The sequence below is a fragment of the Erpetoichthys calabaricus genome, chromosome 2 (genome assembly GCF_900747795.2).
Source record: "Erpetoichthys calabaricus chromosome 2, fErpCal1.3, whole genome shotgun sequence".
Lineage (NCBI taxonomy): Eukaryota > Metazoa > Chordata > Cladistia > Polypteriformes > Polypteridae > Erpetoichthys > Erpetoichthys calabaricus.
Window position 1 is genome coordinate 97,101,458 of NC_041395.2, and position 22,299 is coordinate 97,123,756.

At 40.7% G+C, this 22,299-nt stretch overlaps 1 protein-coding gene across 1 annotated transcript in view; it reads left to right on the forward strand.

Annotated features, from left to right (window-relative positions):
• The first annotated feature begins 273 nt into the window (after positions 1 to 273).
• The window catches only part of LOC114645306 (mucin-2-like), a 69,958-nt gene continuing 47,932 nt past the window's right edge, over positions 274 to 22,299 (forward strand). The window contains exons 1-13 of the mRNA XM_051922499.1: positions 274 to 394; positions 643 to 904; positions 5,734 to 5,848; positions 6,734 to 6,824; positions 7,142 to 7,251; positions 7,348 to 7,564; positions 12,982 to 13,107; positions 16,016 to 16,133; positions 16,540 to 16,678; positions 19,481 to 19,594; positions 20,132 to 20,201; positions 20,300 to 20,437; positions 21,889 to 22,053. Coding sequence (XP_051778459.1) covers positions 319 to 394; positions 643 to 904; positions 5,734 to 5,848; positions 6,734 to 6,824; positions 7,142 to 7,251; positions 7,348 to 7,564; positions 12,982 to 13,107; positions 16,016 to 16,133; positions 16,540 to 16,678; positions 19,481 to 19,594; positions 20,132 to 20,201; positions 20,300 to 20,437; positions 21,889 to 22,053 — 1,741 coding nt within the window. The 5' untranslated portion in view covers positions 274 to 318. The remainder of the gene's footprint in view (positions 395 to 642; positions 905 to 5,733; positions 5,849 to 6,733; positions 6,825 to 7,141; positions 7,252 to 7,347; positions 7,565 to 12,981; positions 13,108 to 16,015; positions 16,134 to 16,539; positions 16,679 to 19,480; positions 19,595 to 20,131; positions 20,202 to 20,299; positions 20,438 to 21,888; positions 22,054 to 22,299) is intronic.

The following is a 22,299-nucleotide window of genomic DNA, read 5'->3' on the forward strand; positions in this document are numbered from 1 at the left end:
TATAAAAAATAATGCAAATGTTTTATTATGATAAAAGGAATACGATCACAGCCACATCCTTGTTTAAACAAAATGTATAACAATGCAATCCTGCTTTTAAATTTGCAAGATTATAGAGAAGACCTGAATTTTCTATGCTCTGAAGATCAGGAAGTATGCTTACAATTTCTCAAGAAAAGGCTGCTCTCCGTCAAAGACCCTCCCTATCATAAAAAGATAACCGTTCTCCCTGCACATATAAAAAGAGTCTGTGGCTTTAGTCGTGGTCAGGGAGGAGAAATCCATTGCTGTGCTCTGCACACCCCATTCTGCTTTGCCATGGGGATGAAAGAATTAGCAGTATGGATTGTAAGTCTCTCGGTGGCATGTGCTTTGAGAGTGTCTCTGAAACCAGGTAAGTGACAACAACAGGAGGGCACATGAAACTCATTTATGGCACTTCTGGCAGAGGTTCTGCATGCCAAATGGCCAAATTCAGTGCTGAAGTGTGTAATGAGACCCTTGTTGCAATGCATGGCATTTTTATTCAATTAAATCTATAGAATATAGAAAGAAAAATGCTAAACTAGGCATTTAATGATTTACCCATAACTGTATTATTTAAATGTTGGATATTTATATGTCTTGTTTCTTGCACTGCAGCAAGAGCTCCCAACCACAACAACAGAATCTGTAGCACCTGGGGAAACAGCCATTTTAAGACCTTTGATGGAGATGTCTACCAGTTTACTAGCACCTGTGACTACAACTTTGCCTCTGACTGTCATAACTCGCTTCCCGAGTTTTCTGTTCACATCCAGCGGGCAGATACAGAGGGCAAACTTCTCATTGAATCTGTGGTGATAACCATCAAAGATTATGTCATCTTCTTGACTAAGGACACTGCTGTTGTCAATGGGGAAAAGTAAGTAATTTAAACATTTTATCTGAAAGGGGAAAAGTAAGAGAGATTAAAAGTTGCTTCATTACCTCCATACTTTTATAAAGGTGGTTTTGTTAGAAAAGTGAAATCTAAATAATGCAGAAACAACTTTGTGCTGTCAGTGTGAATTAATTTGAAATCTGCACACAGGCAGCTAATAATTGTATTGAACTGGCAAATGATTCATACACATGTCTTTAATATATTTATGTTTGGTTTTTCTGCTTTGCTTTACCTCAAGTGCCATATACTGTAGCCCCAGGTTCTTTAGGTAGAATCTAGCTCTTATTAGCCTCACTCTCGTTATGCATAGAATGTCCTTGTCCTGGGTGGGATTACCTACTCCATAATGTCACAGGAAAGCATAGCATACCAAGTCTCATCTCTTTTACACTTGTACTGGTGAACCTGCCTGTCTTCTTTCCAGATCAGCACATGTGTGGAGAGTATCAGCCTCCAGCAGACCCTCAGTTTCCACACTTATTTGTACAATTAACTCTTAGTGTTTTATCATGGGGTCTTTCTCAGTTATGTGCCAACTTGTATATACAGATGAATCAAAAAAATTTTACTCTGAGATTCAAAAATGTTTATTCCCTTTAAATAAGAGGCAAACCACAGTTATGTTTTCAACATAGTATGCAAAAGATCTCAGCACTGAATTCATACAAACATTCTCAAACCTACTTAATCCAATTCAGGGTCTCCTATTCTGGCATTCCTGGGCACAAAGCAGGAAACAGACCTCGACAGGACACATACACACACACGCGCACACATGAACAAAACTTCAGTCACTATCACTAGTGCCAATATACAGTATCCAGTTAAGCTAATCCACAAAGCTTTGGGAGATAGACTGAAAAGCAAACAGTTCACAGAAAGGGCATGGACAACGAATGAGCACAAGACTAAGATACGGGATTCTTGGTCAGCATTTAATAATTAATAGTGTGCAATGTGAACACTAACATGGACCATTATGTGGTACTGTTTGAGATCTCTTTTCAAGTTTAAAAGTTTGTTCTGTATTTACAAATGTTATAGTTTTGTGATGCACTTACCTGGGATAAAATAAAAGGCAAAATAAAAACAATTGAAAGAAACACCTAAAACAAAAGTACAATGTAATGTAGTAAGTACAGTGTAATACAGTAACAGTACCCAAGTGAGAATAACGATACAGGAATTTTAATATTCATTCTGACCAAGAAAGCAACTTGCATGCTTACTCTGTTAATGTTGTACCCCTATCACTCTTTCTCTGAACATTTTTCTTGTACCAGAGGCTATTCTTCTAAGGGAGAGAGATGCTTAAACCCTCACTGACTTTCTTGGTGTCTCCCAGAATTAATTTTGCTTCACGATTAGAAACTGTGCAGACTACAAGGCCATAGTACCCCTATCATACCCCAACTCCTTAGCAATCTTTAGTGTTACTTTATCTTTTATCCTGAAAATTCTGCTAAAAGGTAAGCATTTAGGAAAGGGCCCTGACATAAGTGGCAACAGGGCACAAGTCCAGTTGGTATTTTCCCTTTGTGTACATTGTCAGAACAAATTTATGGTCTCAAGAGCCCACCTAGTTATCAAACACACCATAAAGCACATACAATGAACACTGACTTAAAACCATGCAACTGTCTACTGCCTACTTAAGGCAGAAATCAGGGATTTCATTTCTTGCCTCAATGTAAGAAACTCTGCTCTTCATTTTATGGTTACATTCCATTACTCTGCTAAGTTCCTGGTGATATCCCGTTTCTGGACTGAAGTCCTATTTTGGATTTCCATTTTTTTTTACAAGACTCAGATTACTTCATAGCCTATTAATCCATCCATCCATCCATCCATCCATTGTCTCCCGCTTATCCGAGGTCGGGTCGCGGGGGCAGCAGCTTGAGCAGAGATGCCCAGACTTCCCTCTCCCCGGCCACTTCTTCTAGCTCTTCCGGGAGAATCCCAAGGTGTTCCCAGGCCAGTCGAGAGACATAGTCCCTCCAGCATGTCCTGGGTCTTCCCCGGGGCCTCCTCCCGGTTAGACGTGCCCGGAACACTTCACCAGGGAGGCATCCAGGAGGCATCCTGATCAGATGCCCGAGCCACCTCATCTGACTCCTCTCGATGCGGAGGAGCAGTGGCTCTACTCTGAGCCCCTCCCGGATGACTGAGCTTCTCACCCTATCTTTAAGGGAAAGCCCAGACACCCTGCGGAGGAAACTCATTTCAGCCGCTTGTATTCGCGATCTCGTTCTTTCAGTCACTACCCATAGCTCATGACCAACCCTGAGAGGGCACTCCATAGCCTATTAAAGTTTACATATATATAAAATTAATAGTGAAAATCAGAATACAACAAAAAGAGCTTCATTTGCCATGTTGTTACAACTTTCTGTAATTTATTTTTTTATATATATTAATATGGGCAAAACAAGTTTATTTTATTATTAAATAAATATTATTTAATATTAATTAACAGATTAACAAACAGACAACAGTAATAAGACAAATAACACCTAATATCTCTTAGGTTTTCTTAGTGCATGCCCCCAGCCATCACTGTTTGTGGGGTAGTTGGTCAGATTATCCATATACCACACATTGTGATTCATTTATTAAACAAGCCCCTCTGTTGTTTTCTTTTCTATCTCTTAATGATGGCTTTTCTTTCTCATTTCATTTGTGCTCTTGACCTGACTCATCTCTCAACCCCAAATGAGACAGATTTGGCATTATATTCCATGTTTTTGCTACTTTTTGGAGTCACAAATATGCTCTGAGAGCCCTGAAGCCATCCTCCTAGAGAGCACACCTGAGCCTGCGCTGTTATTTACAGGAATGAGCTACACTCTGGTGCTCACTATTGTCTAGTGTTTAAAATTCCTGCCTTCCATTCTGGTGGAGTAGACTTTACTATCTTTACATATGTTGTATGAATTCTTTTGCACAATTGTCTGGTTTATCACTGTGTTTGCCACAAATAAAATTTATAAAAGAATAAGTAGATGAGATATTGCAACAATTTAGTTATTAGCTAACCCTAAACGATCTCCTCCTATTTACAAAATTTCTTACTAGATGTTCCCCTCCTCTCCTCCCCCTCTGGAGAACTTTCAGTATTTTACTTATCGTACCCCATTGCTATCCTCCCACATTTGTTTCCTTTAATCAGTGTATACAAGGATAATCATTATAAATAAGCTTCAATTTACTGGTTGTTGCTCCTTCTCTAGGCCTGGCATCTCAATGAATTCTACCACTGCCAGAGACTATTTTTTTCTGTGAAATCATGTAAAACACACAGAGTGCCTCAAAACATTGGGGAAAAGTTTGCTAAAATGAAAGATAAACAACCCTTAGTATAATAACCATAAACGAGCACTTCTTGATTGCCTCTGGGAGCAGCATGGTAGCACAGCAGTTACTGCCCCTGCCTCATAGATCCAGCTTCCTAGGTTTGAATCCTTCATTTTAACCCAATGCCAATTTTAAAGATGTGTATATTAAGTTAATAGGCAGATCCAATTTGTGTGTACATGTGTGTGTGAATGTTTTCTTTGATGAACCAGCACCCTGTCGGGGGCTGTTTTCTGCATAGCACCATGGCCGCTATGATAGGCTCTACCTCCTCTTGACCTTGAACTGGATTAAGAAAGTTTAAGAATGTTATTTAGGTGAGCATTACATTATTAATGAAAAACTAACCAGTAAAGATATACTTTAACTTTTAAATACTAAGATGAGGTCGTGAAGTGAAAATAAGTCTGAATGATAGAAAATGTGGCCTTTCATTCCCAGAGTAGCACACCAAAGTTTCCATTAAGGAGACACTTACTTAATCATGTGATGTGAATTTTATAAAAATCGTAAAATTGTCTCTCATAACTATCACATGCTCTTTTTAGATCTTCACTGTTGGTGGCTTTTTTAAATCCGGTGGAGATTATTTTGTGACTATATGCAGTATAGCCACACAGATTCTATGAAACCATGATTGACAGTGGCACATTCTCAATGTGGGCATGTCCAGTTTCCTCCATTATTTCCATTTTTAATTATAGTCTTGTTTTTAACAGTTTTTTTAAGATAAAATAATAAACATTCAGCAGCCTTTATGTACAGTTCAGCTTGTGAGTTCAGTCTGTGTTAGGGCTGTGTGGCGAATGTATTTTTAGTAGGAGACTGTGGAAGGCTCAAAGAAAGATCAACGCAATCTTTGTTAATATGTTGTCATCGAGTGGGGGAAGGGCACAGCCCAGAATTAAGAAAAGTTGAAATACCAGCCAGGTCAACTCGTTTAGTTCCAACAAAATGAAAACAAAAACAGCACTCGATGGTGCGAACAAAACAGTGTACATTAAATGAAAGGAAGGCAGCCTGCATAGGCAAAATTTGGCCATCTTCTGCCATGTGTCTTAGTTAGGAGGGAGCTCCATCCTTCAGTCAGCTTGGTCCAGTAATAGACTCCGTCTCTCCAGGGACCCCGGGTTTTACAGCACTCCGACCTGGAGGGGCAGAATCAATTGCCCTTATGGGGTGCTTTCTCTGAAATGTGGAGAGAACGGGAGATGACACAGTTACACATATTCACTCAGCCAAACACTGTTACTATGTTCCTCTCCTTTTTTTCTAGTGGGTCATACCTCCATCATAATGACCTTAATATTGTTACTTCTTATTTTTGCTATAGTATATAGTAAATAAGTATATATAATATAAATATTTACTGTTAATATAATATAGTGCGTTTGTGTAAATGCTTGAACTTCTACTCCAAGATTTAGCTGAACTAAATTATTTTTCATTTTTAGAGTCTCCAATGCCTTCTATGGACCTAGACTTTTACTGGAAAGAAGCCACAGCTACACCAAGCTTTTTGCTAAGATGGGGCTCATTTTCATGTGGAATGGCGAAGATGCACTTATGGTAAAATAAACTTTTAATACTTAGTCTGTTTGTTTTGAATGAATTATAACTGAATAATTGTGTTGTGCTGCTGCTACAGTTCTTGCAAACCTTGTCATTTACTAACATTAACTTTTCTAACTTTCAAAAGGCAGTCAGCATCAAGAAGACAATGCCAACGGCAGCACATAATCATTAGCAGTTAAATCGTATTTTATAGGCATGTTTATTGATTAACCCAACCATGGTAAATATTCAACCCTGTCGTGCCGAAATAAACTTTCCTCCCATGTTGGGCCTTGAAGAATGCTTCCAAAAAAGAAGTATAGAAAAACTCAAGTGACTGCACACCTAATGTGCATGTGCGATAATCTCATTTACACTCCTTTGATTCCCTTGATCTCCTCTTTGCATTGTAGACTCTTCTAGCTTCCTACAGCTCCACAGATTCTCCTCAATTTTTTGTAGTGTTGCTTCGCCTAGTTTTTTTTATCCTCATGGTGGCCCACTGCCTCAGGCTGTCATTACTATCCCATACCACTAGACCTTTGAATCTACTGTGGTCACAGCACAACTACTTAAGATTTTTCATGGTATTGCCCAACCAACAATCATATAGAAGGTTATGTAAAGGTCCTCCATTCCTTTCTGGAACAGTGGCTTTCACTGCAGGTAGTAAGTGCTACCCCATCCGTTGATGCTTATGCTCTCAGCCCACAGCACTGAGCACTCCAGGCAGCTAGCCTTACCTTGTCTGTAGGTACTTAGGGATCTGATTGCTACACTAATCAAGAAACAGCATTAAAGAGCTGTAGATAATAGAACAGTAGATAATAATTGGTTGCTTTTTCCTGCAAACCATGCAAAGTAACACCAGAATCATTACATTTTGTTATCATCTTCTAGGTGGAACTGGACACTGAATTCCAAAATCGAACCTGTGGTTTGTGTGGCGATTACAATGGAATTCAAGTGTACAATGAGTTTATTTCAAAAGGTGAGTGCTGGACACAGCCTTCCTTATGAATTATTTTGATAGTATGGTAGGCAGAATGATCTGCAGGAGAAATACTTGGGATTTAACTTTTAAAAGTAAGGTATCTACTGAGCGCAGAGGTCAGTAGATTTTTAAAAATATTATATCTACAGAAACTGGATTCAGCATAATAATATTAGAAATTTATATTTAAAACAGGCAGAAAAGAATCAGTGAAGTTACAAAATGTTATTACTTTATATATCTGTGCTATGCCCCTAACCCCAATCTTCTGGCCAGTACCTCAGACTGACCATTAACATGTCGTTTATCTCTAGATGAATCTTTCACCCCAATCCAGTTTGGAAATCAGCAGAGAATTTACAAACCCAATGAAAACTGTGAAGATCCAGTTGAAATGGATACTGTGGTGGACTGCAGCATGCATGTAAGCATCCAAATTTTTATATCTTTAAGAAAATAAAATGTAGCATTTGGAGATAGTTCCCAGGTTTTTATGAGTGCGCAATTTCTGTTTCTATAGAGGGACAAGTGTGAAATCTTACTGAGTGAGAGTGCTTGGGCAGATTGCTTGAGTCGCGTGAATAAAGAAGTCTTCATTCAGGCTTGCATGAAGGACATGTGCAACTGTCCAAACTCTGCGAGTGATTTCTGCCTCTGTGGCACACTTTCTGAATTATCAAGGCAGTGCTCCCATGCTGACGGCAAACCTGGGGACTGGAGGAGTGACAGCTTCTGTCGTAAGTGTTTTCTGAAATTTCTGGACATAATAGTAGATGCTAGAACTTCAAGCTTTGCTTCACAAGTAAGGACCTTAATGCTAAACTCAAATCATTGTTGCATTATCAGTCACCACCTTGCTCCAAACTCATATAGTTCTTGTTGATCATTTCCTTTGAGTCAAGGACAAGGAAAAATTTTGCAGCACTAACAGATTTCTTTAATTAAAGTGATGCATATTTGAAATGTGCAAGCTTTCATTATTCACACACTGTGTTCCCCCATCTCTCCATCAGGGTCTTTCAGATTCCCTTTTTTCAAAGGAGAAACGCTACTCTCAAATGGCATTGTTTTTCCTTAGAGATGCTCTTCTTTCCTGTAAACCTGTGTAGCCTATTTCTAAGGCCAACATCAACAGCATTAGAAACATTATGTTTTCTAAGCCTCTACATACTTTGGGCTAAGCACCAGGGGATAAGCGTTTAACATTCACATGTCTTAATTCAACGCTTTCACCCATTTCATCTCTCCCCACCTCCTCCATTCACTCATCTGTGTAGCTTACCTGCAAAGTCAATTACAATCAATTGAAGCTAAATTTTACTTCTTCACACTTAAGTAATCACTCTCATATTCTTATTCTTTCGTCATAATATAACATCCTTATATTATTTTGCTTCTGTCCGTCCATGCTTGATATAAACAATGGTTGCCACAAGTACTACCTATATATACCTCCACAACAACCACGAGGAATCCGTGTTCCTGGCAGAGTTTTGGTCTTAGGCTTATTTTCAAGTCTTCAATTCTTCAGTGTGACCAGTTATCGACTGTGGTATTTGACTGTTTATTCGGTGCATACTTTGTTACTGGCCGAAACTACACATCCTCTTTCCTTCACTTCAAGGTAAGCCTCCCACCTTTGTTACTCACCGAAACTGCATTATGACACTACCATTTTACACCTCACTTCAGCGTTAGCCTCTCCATAACAATAAAATGAAAAGGCACATACAGCCTAGCTGCAGCCAGCAGAAACAGTATCGCCGGCCTACATATTCACACCAACGCACAGAAGCAGAAACATCTACATCACACCAGACCAACCAGCACAGGCAAGATGCCTTAGAACAACAAAGACAACTTATGACAAACCACAGAGCGACGTTATCCGAAGATCAGCAGCAACAAGTCTTGCACCTAGACAGTGAACGAAAAACGAATTACACACACAACCTTTCTGAAGAGCAGCAGCAAACTGCCAGACAATAATAAACATTACGACGGAAAAACTACAGGGATTCCATAACACTGACAACTCAAAACAAGATATTCCCTTTATGTTACGGCATAGGCAATTCCCCATTCATTTAGCATCAAGTCATAATGACAAACATTTAATATCATATGAGTTTATTTGCTCGCCCTGTATTTACCCATGGCCAGTTCTACACTACATTTTCCAGAGTTACATCGAAACCTGGATTAAACATGCAGCTCCTTGCGGGTTACACACAGAGGATTATTGTCCATCCATCCATTGTCTCCCGCTTATCCGAGGTCGGGTCGCAGGGGCAGCAGCTTGAGCAGAGATGCCCAGACTTCCCTCTCCCCGGCCACTTCTTCTAGCTCTTCCGGGAGAATCCCAAGGCGTTCCCAGGCCAGTCGAGAGACATAGTCCCTCCAGCGTGTCCTGGGCCTCCTCCCGGTTGGACGTGCCCGGAACACCTCACCAGGGAGGCGTCCAGGAGGCATCCTGATCAGATGCCCGAGCCACCTCATCTGACTCCTCTCGATGCGGAGGAGCAGCGGCTCTACTCTGAGCCCCTCCCGGATGACTGAGCTTCTCACCCTATCTTTAAGGGAAAGCCCAGACACCCTGCGGAGGAAACTCATTTCAGCCGCTTGTATTCGCGATCTCGTTCTTTCGGTCACTACCCATAGCTCATGACCATAGGTGAGGGTAGGAACATAGATCGACTGGTAAATTGAGAGCTTCGCCTTGCGGCTCAGCTCCTTTTTCACCACGACAGACCGGTGCAGAGCCCGCATTACTGCGGATGCCGCACCGATCCGCCTGTCGATCTCGCGCTCCATTCTTCCCTCACTCGTGAACAAGACCCCGAGATACTTGAACTCCTCCACTTGGGGCAGGATCTCGCTACCAACCCTGAGAGGGCACTCCACCCTTTTCCGGCTGAGGACCATGGTCTCGGATTTGGAGGTGCTGATTCTCATCCCAGCCGCTTCACACTCGGCTGCGAACCGATCCAGAGAGAGCTGAAGATCACGGCCTGATGAAGCAAACAGGACAACATCATCTGCAAAAAGCAGTGACCCAATCCTGAGCCCACCAAACCAGACCCCCTCAACGCCCTGGCTGCGCCTAGAAATTCTGTCCATAAAAGTTATGAACAGAATCGGTGACAAAGGGCAGCCCTGGCGGAATCCAACTATCACTGGAAACGGGTTCGACTTACTGCCGGCAATGCGGACCAGGCTCTGGCAACGATCGTACAGGGACCGAACAGCCCTTATCAGGGGGGGCCGGTACCCCCATACTCTCGGAGTACCCCCCACAGGATTCCCCGAGGGACACGGTCGAATGCCTTTTCCAAGTCCACAAAACACATGTAGACTGGTTGGGCAAACTCCCATGCACCCTCTAGGACCCTGCTAAGGGCATAGAGCTGGTCCACTGTTCCGCGACCAGGACGAAAACCACACTGTTCCTCCTGAATCCGAGGCTCGACTATTCGACGGACCCTCCTCTCCAGAACCCCCGAATAGACTTTTCCAGGGAGGCTGAGGAGTGTGATCCCTCTGTAGTTGGAACACACCCTCCAGTCCCCCTTCTTAAAGAGGGGGACCACCACCCTGGTCTGCCAATCCAGAGGCACTGTCCCTGATGTCCATGCGATGTTACAGAGGCGTGTCAACCAAGACAGTCCTACAACATCCAGAGCCTTGAGGAACTCCGGGCGTATCTCATCCACCCCCGGGGCCCTGCCACCAAGGAGTTTTTTGACCACCTCGGTGACCTCAGTCCCAGAGATGGGGGAGCCCACCTCTGAGTCCCCAGGCTCTGCTTCCTCATTGGAAGGCATGTTAATGGGATTGAGGAGGTCTTCGAAGTACTCCCCCCACCGACCCACAACGTCCCAAGTCGAGGTCAGCAGCGCACCATCCCCACCATATACAGTGTTGACACTGCACTGCTTCCCCTTCCTGAGACGCCGGATAGTGGACCAGAATCTCCTCGAAGCCGTCCGAAAGTCGTTCTCCATGGCCTCCCCAAACTCCTCCCACGCCCGAGTTTTTGCCTCAGCAACCACCAAAGCAGCATTCCGCTTGGCCTGCCGGTACCTATCAGCTGCCTCCAGGGTCCCACAGGACAAAAGGGTCCTGTAGGACTCCTTCTTCAGCTTGACGGCATCCTTCACCGCCGGTGTCCACCAACGGGTTCGGGGATTGCCGCCACGACAGGCACCGACCACCTTCCGGCCACAGCTCCGGTCAGCTGCCTCAACAATAGAGGCACGGAACATGGCCCATTCGGACTCAATGTCCCCCACCTCCCTCGGGATGTGGTTGAAGTTCTGCCGGAGGTGGGAGTTGAAGCTACTTCTGGCAGGGGGCTCTGCCAGACGTTCCCAGCAGACCCTCACAACACGTTTGGGCCTACCACGCCTGACCGGCATCCTCCCCCACCATCGAAGCCAACTCACCACCAGGTGGTGATCAGTTGACAGCTCCGCCCCTCTCTTCACCCGAGTGTCCAAGACATGTGGCCGCAAGTCCGACGACACGACCACAAAGTCGATCATCGAACTGAGGCCTAGGGTGTACTGGTGCCAAGTGCACATATGAACACCCCTATGCTTGAACATGGTGTTCGTTATGGACAATCCGTGACGAGCACAGAAGTCCAATAACAAAACACCGCTCGGGTTCAGATCGGGGGGGGCCATTCCTCCCAATCACGCCCTTCCAGGTCTCACTGTCATTGCCCACGTGAGCATTGAAGTCTCCCAGCATAACGAGGGAGTCCCCAGAAGGTATGCCCTCTAGCACACCCTCCAGGGACTCCAAAAAGGGTGGGTACTCCGAACTGCTGTTCAGTGCATACGCACAAACAACAGTTAGGACCCGTTCCCCCACCCGAAGGCGAAAGGAGGCTACCCTCTCGTCCACCGGGGTAAACCCCAATGTACAGGCTCCAAGTTGGGGGGCAATAAGTATACCCACACCTGCTCGGCGCCTCTCACCGGGGGCAACTCCAGAGTGGTAGAGAGTCCAGCCCCTCTCAAGGAGATTGGTTCCAGAGTCCAAGCTGTGCGTCGAGGTGAGTCCGACTATATCTAGCCGGAACCTCTCAACTTCGCGCACTAGCTCAGGCTCCTTCCCCTTCAGAGAGGTGACATTCCACGTCCCAAGAGCCAGCTTCTGTAGCCGAGGATCGGACCGCCAAGGTCCCCGCCTTCGGCCACCACCCAACTCACACTGCACCCGACCTCCTTGGCCCCTCCCATAGGTGGTGAGCCCATGGGAAGGGGGACCCACGTTGCCTCTTCGGGCTGTGCCCGGCCGAGCCCCATGGGTGCAGGCCCGGCCACCAGGCGCTCGCCATCGAGCCCCACCTCCAGGCCTGGCTCCAGAGTGGGGCCCCGGTGACCCGCGTCCGGGCAAGGGAAAAACGCCGTCCAAAATTGTTTTTCATCATAGGAGGTTTGTTTAACCGCTCTTTGTCTCATCCCTCACCTAGGACCAGTTTGCCTTGGGTGGCCCTACCAGGGGCATAAAGCCCCGGACAACAGAGCTCCTAGGATCATTGGGACACGCAAACCCCTCTACCACGATAAGGTGGCGGTTAAAGGAGGGGTGGCGGTTAAAGGAGGGGGTGGCGGTTAAAGGAGGGGGGATTATTGTTGCTGACAATAATGTTTATGCAACAAATTGCATTTACCGACAATTATTATAGATGTTGGTAATACTACATTACCTGACGTCCACACTTCACACATACTGACTTACATGTGCCTTGAATTTCCCTTCTTATCCAATGCGTTCTGTTAACCTGTTCATGTTACATTTTGTATTGTAAATATCCATGCTGTTATAAGTGACTATATTAATATCCCATACTAATCATGTGACTATTCTAATATAAAGTCCTCTCACAAGTCACTACTTATTAAAATAATCTCCTTTCTTACTGTAACGTGTGATGTTCTTCTCTCCCTCATCATCATTTCATTAACGCTTTTATTCTTACTAAATTTTACTAAATTTATCATAATTCAGCTTTAGTCTGTTATAAGTAAACATGTTTGTTAACTAACTGTAGTTCATTCAATGCCCACAATTTGTAAATGTTGCTTCAAGGAAGTTGTAGAGTGTTTTTCTTTTCTCACTTTCATTGGTATTTTTGTTTTAGCCAAGAAATGTCCATTCAACATGATCTACGAAGAGAGCCATTCTCCATGTTTGGATACCTGTTCTAATCAGGATGCCAGCAAACTGTGTGAAGAACATGCTATGGACGGCTGCTTTTGCCCCCCAGGTATTCATTTAAATTCTGTGCTATGTATGGAACCTTTCATATGGCTGCTGGCCCAGCTCAGTCACTTTCATAGTTATTACCCTCTATCTCTTTAAATATATATGTGCCAGGTAAAATAAAAGGAAAATGTTGGGGTTAATAATAAAACATTATGGTTCAAAATTTTTCCACGAATGTTGGTATAAAAGAATAATGCTCAGTTTGATCTAAATGTCCCACCTCCCTGATCTGGACTAAACAGTTTTGATTCTTGATGGTTGGATAGACGGATGGGTGTACTAAGTTGGCTTTTTCAGGTACACATTCCCTTCCCATTTAATTGAGTTCTTATATTTTATTTTTTGCAAAGTCGTCTTAAACCAAAGACTTATCAAAATGCATAACTTGTCATTCTTTGTCAAGAATGGAGTATGGCAGATCTTCCTATTAAGGTCTACTCCAATTAGAGGAAAAATAAGGCAATGTGTGTTTAGTAGGCTGAGGAACAAAAACCACTCAACAGTTTTTTCCTTTTTTCCTAAATAATGAGTGTTCATTTGTTCATTTTCTCTGATGGGAGGAACATGATATGATGAAAACCACATGTCAGGTGTCAACAAGGAAGTCTGGTAGGGGTACTGTAATGGTGTAGGTTGACATTTCATTTCAGACATTAGGTCTTTTGATACATTGAGAGTAACGTATGATTATCATGGAATACCTGTATATTGATGCAATATCAGAGTAATCTTTCTCTGGTAGAAGTGTTCGTGCTGTTTGTGCAGATTAGCATTTTCAGTTGGAATGTCATAAATCTAGGATACTCTCACAACAATTTCATAAACATAATTGAAAATTGTCTGTATCAAGGGGACCATTCAAGAAATAAAAATAAAAAGCAAAATGCATAAACAGGAATAGAAGTGCACAATTAGAATTAACTAATGACACTGCATTGATCTAGTGGCAGGAAGAATCAGAAACAGTCTCCAGAGTACTTCAGCAATGCTAATTAAAGCAAGTTGACCTTGAAATCTAATTAGAGGTCTCGCCCTGCCTCCATGTAAAACCAATCAAATATTTAATGATATAATTCACAGGAGATAAGGGGAACATAAATAAACTAAATGATTAACTACAAGAAGATGGTAAAAATTGGAAAACAACAAGCAAAATTAAAACTCAAACACAACATCGTAAGAAAAACAAAAAAAAAAACAAAATGCATGAGCAACAACAAACAAAACCCTGAACAAATCATAACAACCCAAGACACATTAGAAAGAAAGGGTACAGTGCAATTCTTGACATCATCATTCATTTATTCTCGGAATAGAGCAAATGTGGATTATGTAACTTGTTTGCGGTCACATAGTTTATGGGAGGTTTTTTCTGCAAAAATCATTTACAAATTCATTTTCAAAGTCTACATGCAAGAATGCTGCAAAAATGAAACAAAATATGAGATAACAGCATTTTCAATTGCATTTTCAGCCTGAACAGCAATGAAGCTGCAAAAATGGAAAATAAAATGCAAATATGCACTGGTACCACCTACTGCCCATTGAATCTTCATTTTCCACTGTGTATTTTCATTTTCAAGTTCTCAACATGAAAATAGCGCAGGTCATGAAGCAGGGCTTAGACCTCGATTTCCCACAATTATTTGTCCTTCGTAGCTTCAGCAGTATGGGCTGCAGTTGCACTCTGTTGACTTCGATCGATAGAATGCTTCTCAGTTCGACTCTGTTTTAGTCACGTAATTTTGATCTTTTCATTTCCATACTGCGAACTTCACAGCGAAAATTTCTCACAAAATCTGAAGACCATGCATAATTGTAGTTCTGATGTGCTATTTAATTACAGTATTTAACATGACAACAATTATAAATGTATTATCTCATAATTTACATTTATTTACAGTGAAATGGAAACGTGGCACATTTGTTGAAAAGTTGAGTCTCATTAAGTGTGCACCTCAACTTTTAGCTTGCAGTGCTGAGTTTAAAACAAGCAAAGGTGTTTAAATAAGCATGTGGTATGAGTATCATATTAAACATTTCAGTTGTTTTTAATGCCTATTTTGCGTTTTATTGTCTTAAAGCTAATCTTCTTATGTTGTTTTATATTTATATCTTTCTCCAAACGAAAAAATATTTATTTACTTTTGTAAATTGTTCAGAAAATACATTGCACCGTGAAGCCTGTACAGGAATTTGTAAAATATGTGAATTAAGAGTGTTGTTTAATACCTAACAAGGATAACTCTTGTGGTATGTGTGTGTTGGGATTGTGTGGGGCTGTGCAGGTTGGTGAGTGACAAAAATGCACTTTGCCTCAGATGGCATCATTCCACACACTGGCCCTGTTCATGGACACAGAAAGCAGAAATGTTTAGAATTGAGCCATGAGACCTGAACGTTTAAATCCAGCTCCTTATTGGAGATGGGTGCAGTGGCAGACCTTCAGTAGCTCTGCTGGACAGCCAATTGGATTGCTGGTTTTTGTCACTTGGTTCAGTTGACTTGAGTCAAATAACCCTCCCCCAACCTTAATCTTAACCATAGTGTAACCAGGTGCTATCACTGATGAGTAATATAAAGCGACAAACTCCTCAATGGAGTGGAGCTCTGAAGGTCTGCAGCTAGACTCTGTTGGGGGTCTTATTCACTAGTCCATGCTCCCAGCCATCAGTCAGTTCTTTTTTTTTTAATATTGATTTGCAAAGTATTTTTGTTTGGGACTCAAAATATTTTAAAAAATACAGATTGAAGTATTAATTCATTTTTTGGGTTAAAATACCAACAGAAAAAAAACTTAATGTCACCATGCTTCCATTTGCTGTTGTTCTTGTATGCATCCAAAATGGCTGATGTTGACTTTTGAATGACTTTCAAGTACTCAATTTGTCTATATTTGTATGTTTTAGGAATGGTTCTGGATGACCTTTCAAATACTGGTTGCATACCGGTCACAGAGTGCAAATGCTCACTGCATGACACACAGTTCAACCCAGGAGAGATCGTCAAGCAGGAGTGTGAGGAATGGTGAGCATTTGTAACTTTTTCTTCCCAATTTGCTTGAATCGATGAGGCTTCAAAAAATGTGACAAATAACATTTTATACTCAGAATGCTGGACCCTTTTACATTCTTCTAATGTAGACCATTTATATGTTTTCAAAATATGTGTGAAGTATTAAGTGCATTGTTGGTCAAATTACCACCAAAGAGCAAAACTAACTTAAAAAGAAAGTTGAAATATTGAAAAAGCATTACTGACAGACCGGAATTCAAAACATATTTCAAACAAAGCCTGAGGCAAGAGTGATGACATGCTTGCCTTAGAAGATAAGCCATTAAGCATAACATAAACTCAGGTTGAGGTTATGTGGAGTGAGCACTCTTGTGTAAATGTCTTAAACACTTAGAGTCTATTGCTTATGTACCACCAGCCTGTGTAACGCCGGCAAATGGATGTGTAAGAACCTGCCATGTTCTGCAACCTGCTCTGTGGAAGGTGGAACCCACATCACCACCTTTGATGGAAAGTCCTATACTTTCCATGGCAACTGCTACTACATCCTGACAAAGGTAATGTAGAATACACTCTGGGTATCCGCCTCAGTATGATGGGTATGGGTAATGCAATCAGCTCGTCAAAAGAGCCACTTCATAGAAAATGTATTTTAAGTTTCACTTAAAATATGCATTATTTAGAAATATTTCACAACATAGTAATCATTTTTGAATCAGATTCCATCTTTGTGTAAGTAACTATACTGAAACAGTTAGTTATTTAAAGCTTAACAGTGGTACATAGCAAGAATGTCTTTATAGGTACTGTATATGCAGTAAATTAAAGGATTAATCAAAAGCTTTACTTTCAAATTAGCAAAAAACAACTCTCTATCTTATCAGTTGATATCTGGTAAAGTTACAGAAAGAATAAATCATTAAAGAACTATTACAAACAAAAGTGTTAAAAAAACAATAATGATAACTTTTCTTTCTGGTCAAATATTTTACTTGTTTCTGGATTAGCAGCTCTCGGGTCAGTATTTGCATACTCACATGTAGATTCTTCATAATTGTTTGGTTTATCTTTAATTTTTCTCACATACCTGATGATAGCACTGACTTCTTCTTCGTAATGGTTTCCAGGAATGCATGCATGTTGCAGCACTGTCACGGAGCATGTGTTATTTGGTGACATGATATTCTTCCGTCAAGAAATAAATAAATGAGATTAAGAACATGAGGTTTACAATTTGTTTTCTCCAGGATGAGTTCAATATATCTTATGGTTTCTGATTTCATCAAGACTTTCCTCTTTCTGTCACTCAACTTGAAAAAATAAATTTCTAAGATACATATTTTTCATCAACAGTGATACATGTAGGTCACTCTTATCTATCTATCTATCTATCTATCTATCTATCTATCTATCTATCTATCTATCTATCTATCTATCTATCTATCTATCTATCTATCTATCTATCTATCTATCTATCTATCTATCTATCTATCTATCTATCTATCTATCTATCGGCGGCACTCTCCCTTTAAATCTTTTTCATTTTCTATTGACTCTGGCATCGTTCCTCCATCAGTGAGGCCTCATTCTACTCTTCTCTTGATTCCAAACTCATCCAAGCCTCATGCACAAAGTGATTTTAAAGGAATATTTTTTTATTTGGTATTTACCCCATGTAATGTGTAATGGTGGCTGAGAAAAACTTCATGTTTTTGTAGAGCAAGGACTTCTGAAAATTGTCACACAAACAGGAAGCCCACTCACACGGGGTCATGCTTTTGAATTGAAGGCAAGTCTTTTGACCGACGAATAGGGTATATGTGAAGTCCTTCAATTCAAAACTGCCACCCTGCTTAAATGGGCTTCCTGTTTGGGGACTACTTTCATTTTTTAGAGTTATTTAACAATATTTTAGCAAAAAATGCATGTGTTCTACATGTTGTGAGCATATGACTGGATGACTTGACATGTGGATTTTGCAACACAAGAAAAATATGAGACTTTTTCATGGGATTTGTGATATTTTTTGCTGTTGTCAAGCAGTGCTCTTTATTGGGGCCTGTTTTATTAAAAACTTTGCTATCTCCTTTATCCACGAAAACATTTTTTTCAGACACCACTACAAACATATATGGGTTACATAACATATTAAAAAATATAATTTTTAAGTGGAGCATTCCTTTAAACCCACTCACAAGGTCAGTTCTAAAGTAAGCAATGGCCCTTCTTTGACTTCTTTGGACATCAGGAAAGATCTCCACCTAGAAGATTATAGTATCTTTGTACCCTGGAGCCACAGTAACCCTTAGACTTTTAGATCTCCACAGTACCTTCCTGGTTGTACATTTCTTTAAAATAATTCATTTTTAAATGTCAGAAACCATGTGCTGACTATGTTTGTGCATAACAGTACCAACTTCCTAAACATCGCACCCCTAGAAATTTAAGGCCACTCTCTGTCAGCTCGACAATGTTCTCTGATACCATCCTTCTATCATCTCAAGTAGTATTGTAGGTTCTATAAAATTTGCTGTGACACAAGGGAGATTGTCTGCATATACAGGTATACTTTTCATACAGTACAATTAATAGAAGGCAAAAATACATTAAAATAGACTTTGCATATTTACAGTTAAAATATACACAAGTAAAGTGGTGAAGGTGAACAGTGAGAAACTGTGACCTGAACTTGTTATTACTGTTATACTGTTGTGGTGTTAAATTGGTCTTTAACTGACAGTGCTATGCCCACAACACATTTGAGGCTTCAGACTGGATAAAGAGTTAAATAATTAATAATAATTAAACTTTAAATTTAAGCTATGGAATGATAAAATAAAATAACTTAGATCTCTTTAAGAGCTACCATTTTATCTATAACTGCTTCTTAAAGGAATGGGGTTGAAGCATGCTGGCTGCCTCACACCGCAATGACCTTTTCACTTTGTAACCCCTTGTTCAACAACAATGGAAACTTTCTTTCTTTCTTTCTTTCTTTCTTTCTTTCTTTCTTTCTTTCTTTCTTTCTTTCTTTCTTTCTTTCTTTCTTTCTTTCTTTCTTTCTTTCTTTCTTTCTTATAACTCATACCCTTTGTTATTTAAAACATACTGTTTTTGGGTTTTAACTCTCCTTATGATTGATACTCATTCTGCCATGTAGTGTCTACAAAAGTTATCTCACTTAGAGTTGGGCATGGGTGTGAAGTGTGGGGACAACTTATGGGCACCTTACATGATCCTCTTGGTGTTACAGTTTCTGCCCTATCTTACGAGGACTGAGAACTGACTTTCAATAACAGACATGTTCTGTGGAGGTAATGCAGTGCCTCTCACTCTCTCTTTTCCATGCGCTCCCTTAGATTCCTGGAGACAAGGGCTTCACTGTTTTAATAGAACTAATTCCATGTGGCACTCAGCAGCTGGATGCTTGTATGAAAACTATGGTACTTCTGCCAGATAACAACAGGAACAACGTAAGTGAAGGCTCTGTGCAAAAACGTCACATTAGACTGCCTTTTGTGTAATGAAAAGGCTTTTTTTTATCTCTCTGTTGATCAAAGTTGATGCTGAATGGCAATTTGAATACTTTATTTTAAAATATAATTTTATTTTTATACATGTTATTACAAAGACAGAAAAACTTATTTAAAATAGTTTTCTTATTTGAAGATAATTGTATTGCTCCATTAAAAATAAGTGGATAGATACAGAGATGACAGTTTTTGATGTGGCACTTTGGGGAAGCTGGTACAGCACACCTGCCTCTAGAATTTTAAATTGGATGCAGTTTTAATTACATCTTTTTCCCACTGGGTGGACCTTGAAGCAAAATTTAGAAATAGATACCTTTATATTTTCATGTTACTGACATTGTAAGTTGAGTCAAGTAGCTTTATTGTCATACCACCCATACAGCCTACAGTGTCACAAAATAACGTCTTTTTTCTGTTGGAAAATAACAAAACAATCTAAGGTCTTCAAAGTATTCAATTACTGATTTCTAATTGCAGGCATTGTCTTTTAAAGCAGACGGGAGAGTTTTTCAGAATAATGCTGAAATCCACTTACCATACGTAACAGGTAAAAAAAGAGATGACATGGTTGCACTTGAATGTCTGATATGAAACTATATTTTCATTCTTTCTTTTAACACCATCTTGCCCTACTTTTTAAATCAGCCAACATTAAGATCTTCAAGCCTTCATCTTTTCACATCATGATCCAGACAGAGGCTGGCCTTCAGATTCAACTACAACTGGTTCCCATAATGCAAATTTACATTGCATTGGATCAGTCCAACAAAAAAAAGATGGAAGGTATGTGAGGGATTTGTGAACATGGCTGGATGTGATGGAAATGCTTCTAAAAAACAGTATTTTTATGTAATATAAAACAGTTAATACATTTTTGTGTAATAAGCTGGAAAAATGAACAAAATTTGACCAAACGTATTTTTTCGGAGTTTTAAAGAAATTCAAACCTAAAAGTATTGTTGACAAGGATGTCCAATTACTCAAAGTCTTCTTCCAATATTGTGAATGCTATGGAAAAGTGAAAAATAGGTAAAGGTTTATTCACAAGCTAGCAAAAATGGAAACAATGGTTGGTTTTGTTTGTATGGCCTTTATCATTGCAGATGAATGAATATGGCCACAACATAGCAAAGAATACCTCTAAAAATAAATAAAGACACTGCATTAGCCTAGACCCTTATGTAGACTGTGTGACTTCCAGGGAGCTTAGCAGCAGCCCCAACCCCTGAACACAACTGACACAAACACAGTCACAGGTTCAAATATAATGATTTTATTCTATCCAGGATCTTTACAGACTCTTCTAGAATTCTCCCAAAGAGCACAGCACAGCAACAGAGATCTTCCTCCTTCTCTGCCCAAGTCCTCTTCCTTTAAGCAAGTGTTTTACTCTGCTTCCTGACTCTGACTCTCTGAAGTGAAACGGAACAACTCATTTTATCCAGGACTCAAGAGTTCTGTTGCTAGGACATGGTCTGTTAGAAGCAGTTCAATGTTATGCAGAAAGAAGGGTGGCAAATCCCCGCACCACCCCATCAGCACCTACAGAACCCAACATGGTTGTCCCATGGGACTATGAACCCAGCATGTCCTGTGGGCATCAGAACAGGTACTGAAGCCCAGGGATGCTATCACCTATCGTGTTGGGGGAGCAAATTGTCTTGGCAAGTTGCTTTTTCTTGTCTCTCCATTATACTGGCCTCCCAGCCAGGTAAGGGTGTTTTATAGAGTCCCTCCATGATGTCAGCATCTGCATGGCTTCATTGGCACAGTCTGCCCATTTTCTGGTTGAGTCAGGGAACATCCTGCCTTTGTTCCTGTCCCAGCACTTTACTGGCTTCCCAGATGGCACTGGCCGGGTTGACAGCCCATACTTGCCATCTATTATAGCCATTATATTTTGCATGGACTGCATGTTTCTGATGTAATGCTTGCTGGAATAGAATCAAATATGTCACTGTACAAATATTATTTTCAGTAGGCAGATGAACCACTGAACTCTAGTGAAATGTGTAGTCCTCATCTATATTTTAGCAATGAGTTAGGTAGCTTTAAACTTACTTGTGTGAGTCAGTAAGCATTAATGGTACTCCATGCAGGGCTACATCTAGAACTGCACCCAATCCAGCTGACATGCAGCTCCACATTTTTATGTGGACTTAAAATTTAATGGACAGTTGGATGCTTCAGTTGCATCAAAGAAACTGACACCAAGAATGAATGTGTCACTACAGGTCTTTGTGGAAACTACAATGATGCCCAGGCTGACGATTTCATGACATTCCAAGGAATAGTGGAGGGCACAGCTGCCTCCTTTGCCAACACATGGAAAGCCCAGAGCAGCTGCCCAGACCAGAAGGACCACTTGGAAGATCCGTGTGCCATCAGTGTGGAGAATGGTAAGGACATTTTTAAATCAATCAGAATCTCAGACGAGGTGATCCTCTGCTAGTAGGAGTTGGCCATAAAATATCTGGGCCAGAGCACAAAATATTTCCATTATAATTATTAATAAAATGATCATAAAAAGAAATTTTGGCTTATTTAGTGACAAAAGCTATTTCAGTAACAGCAAACTATAATCAAGCTACAAAAACAATTATGTTTTTACAATATATAAATATTATGGACAGAAATTTCAACTT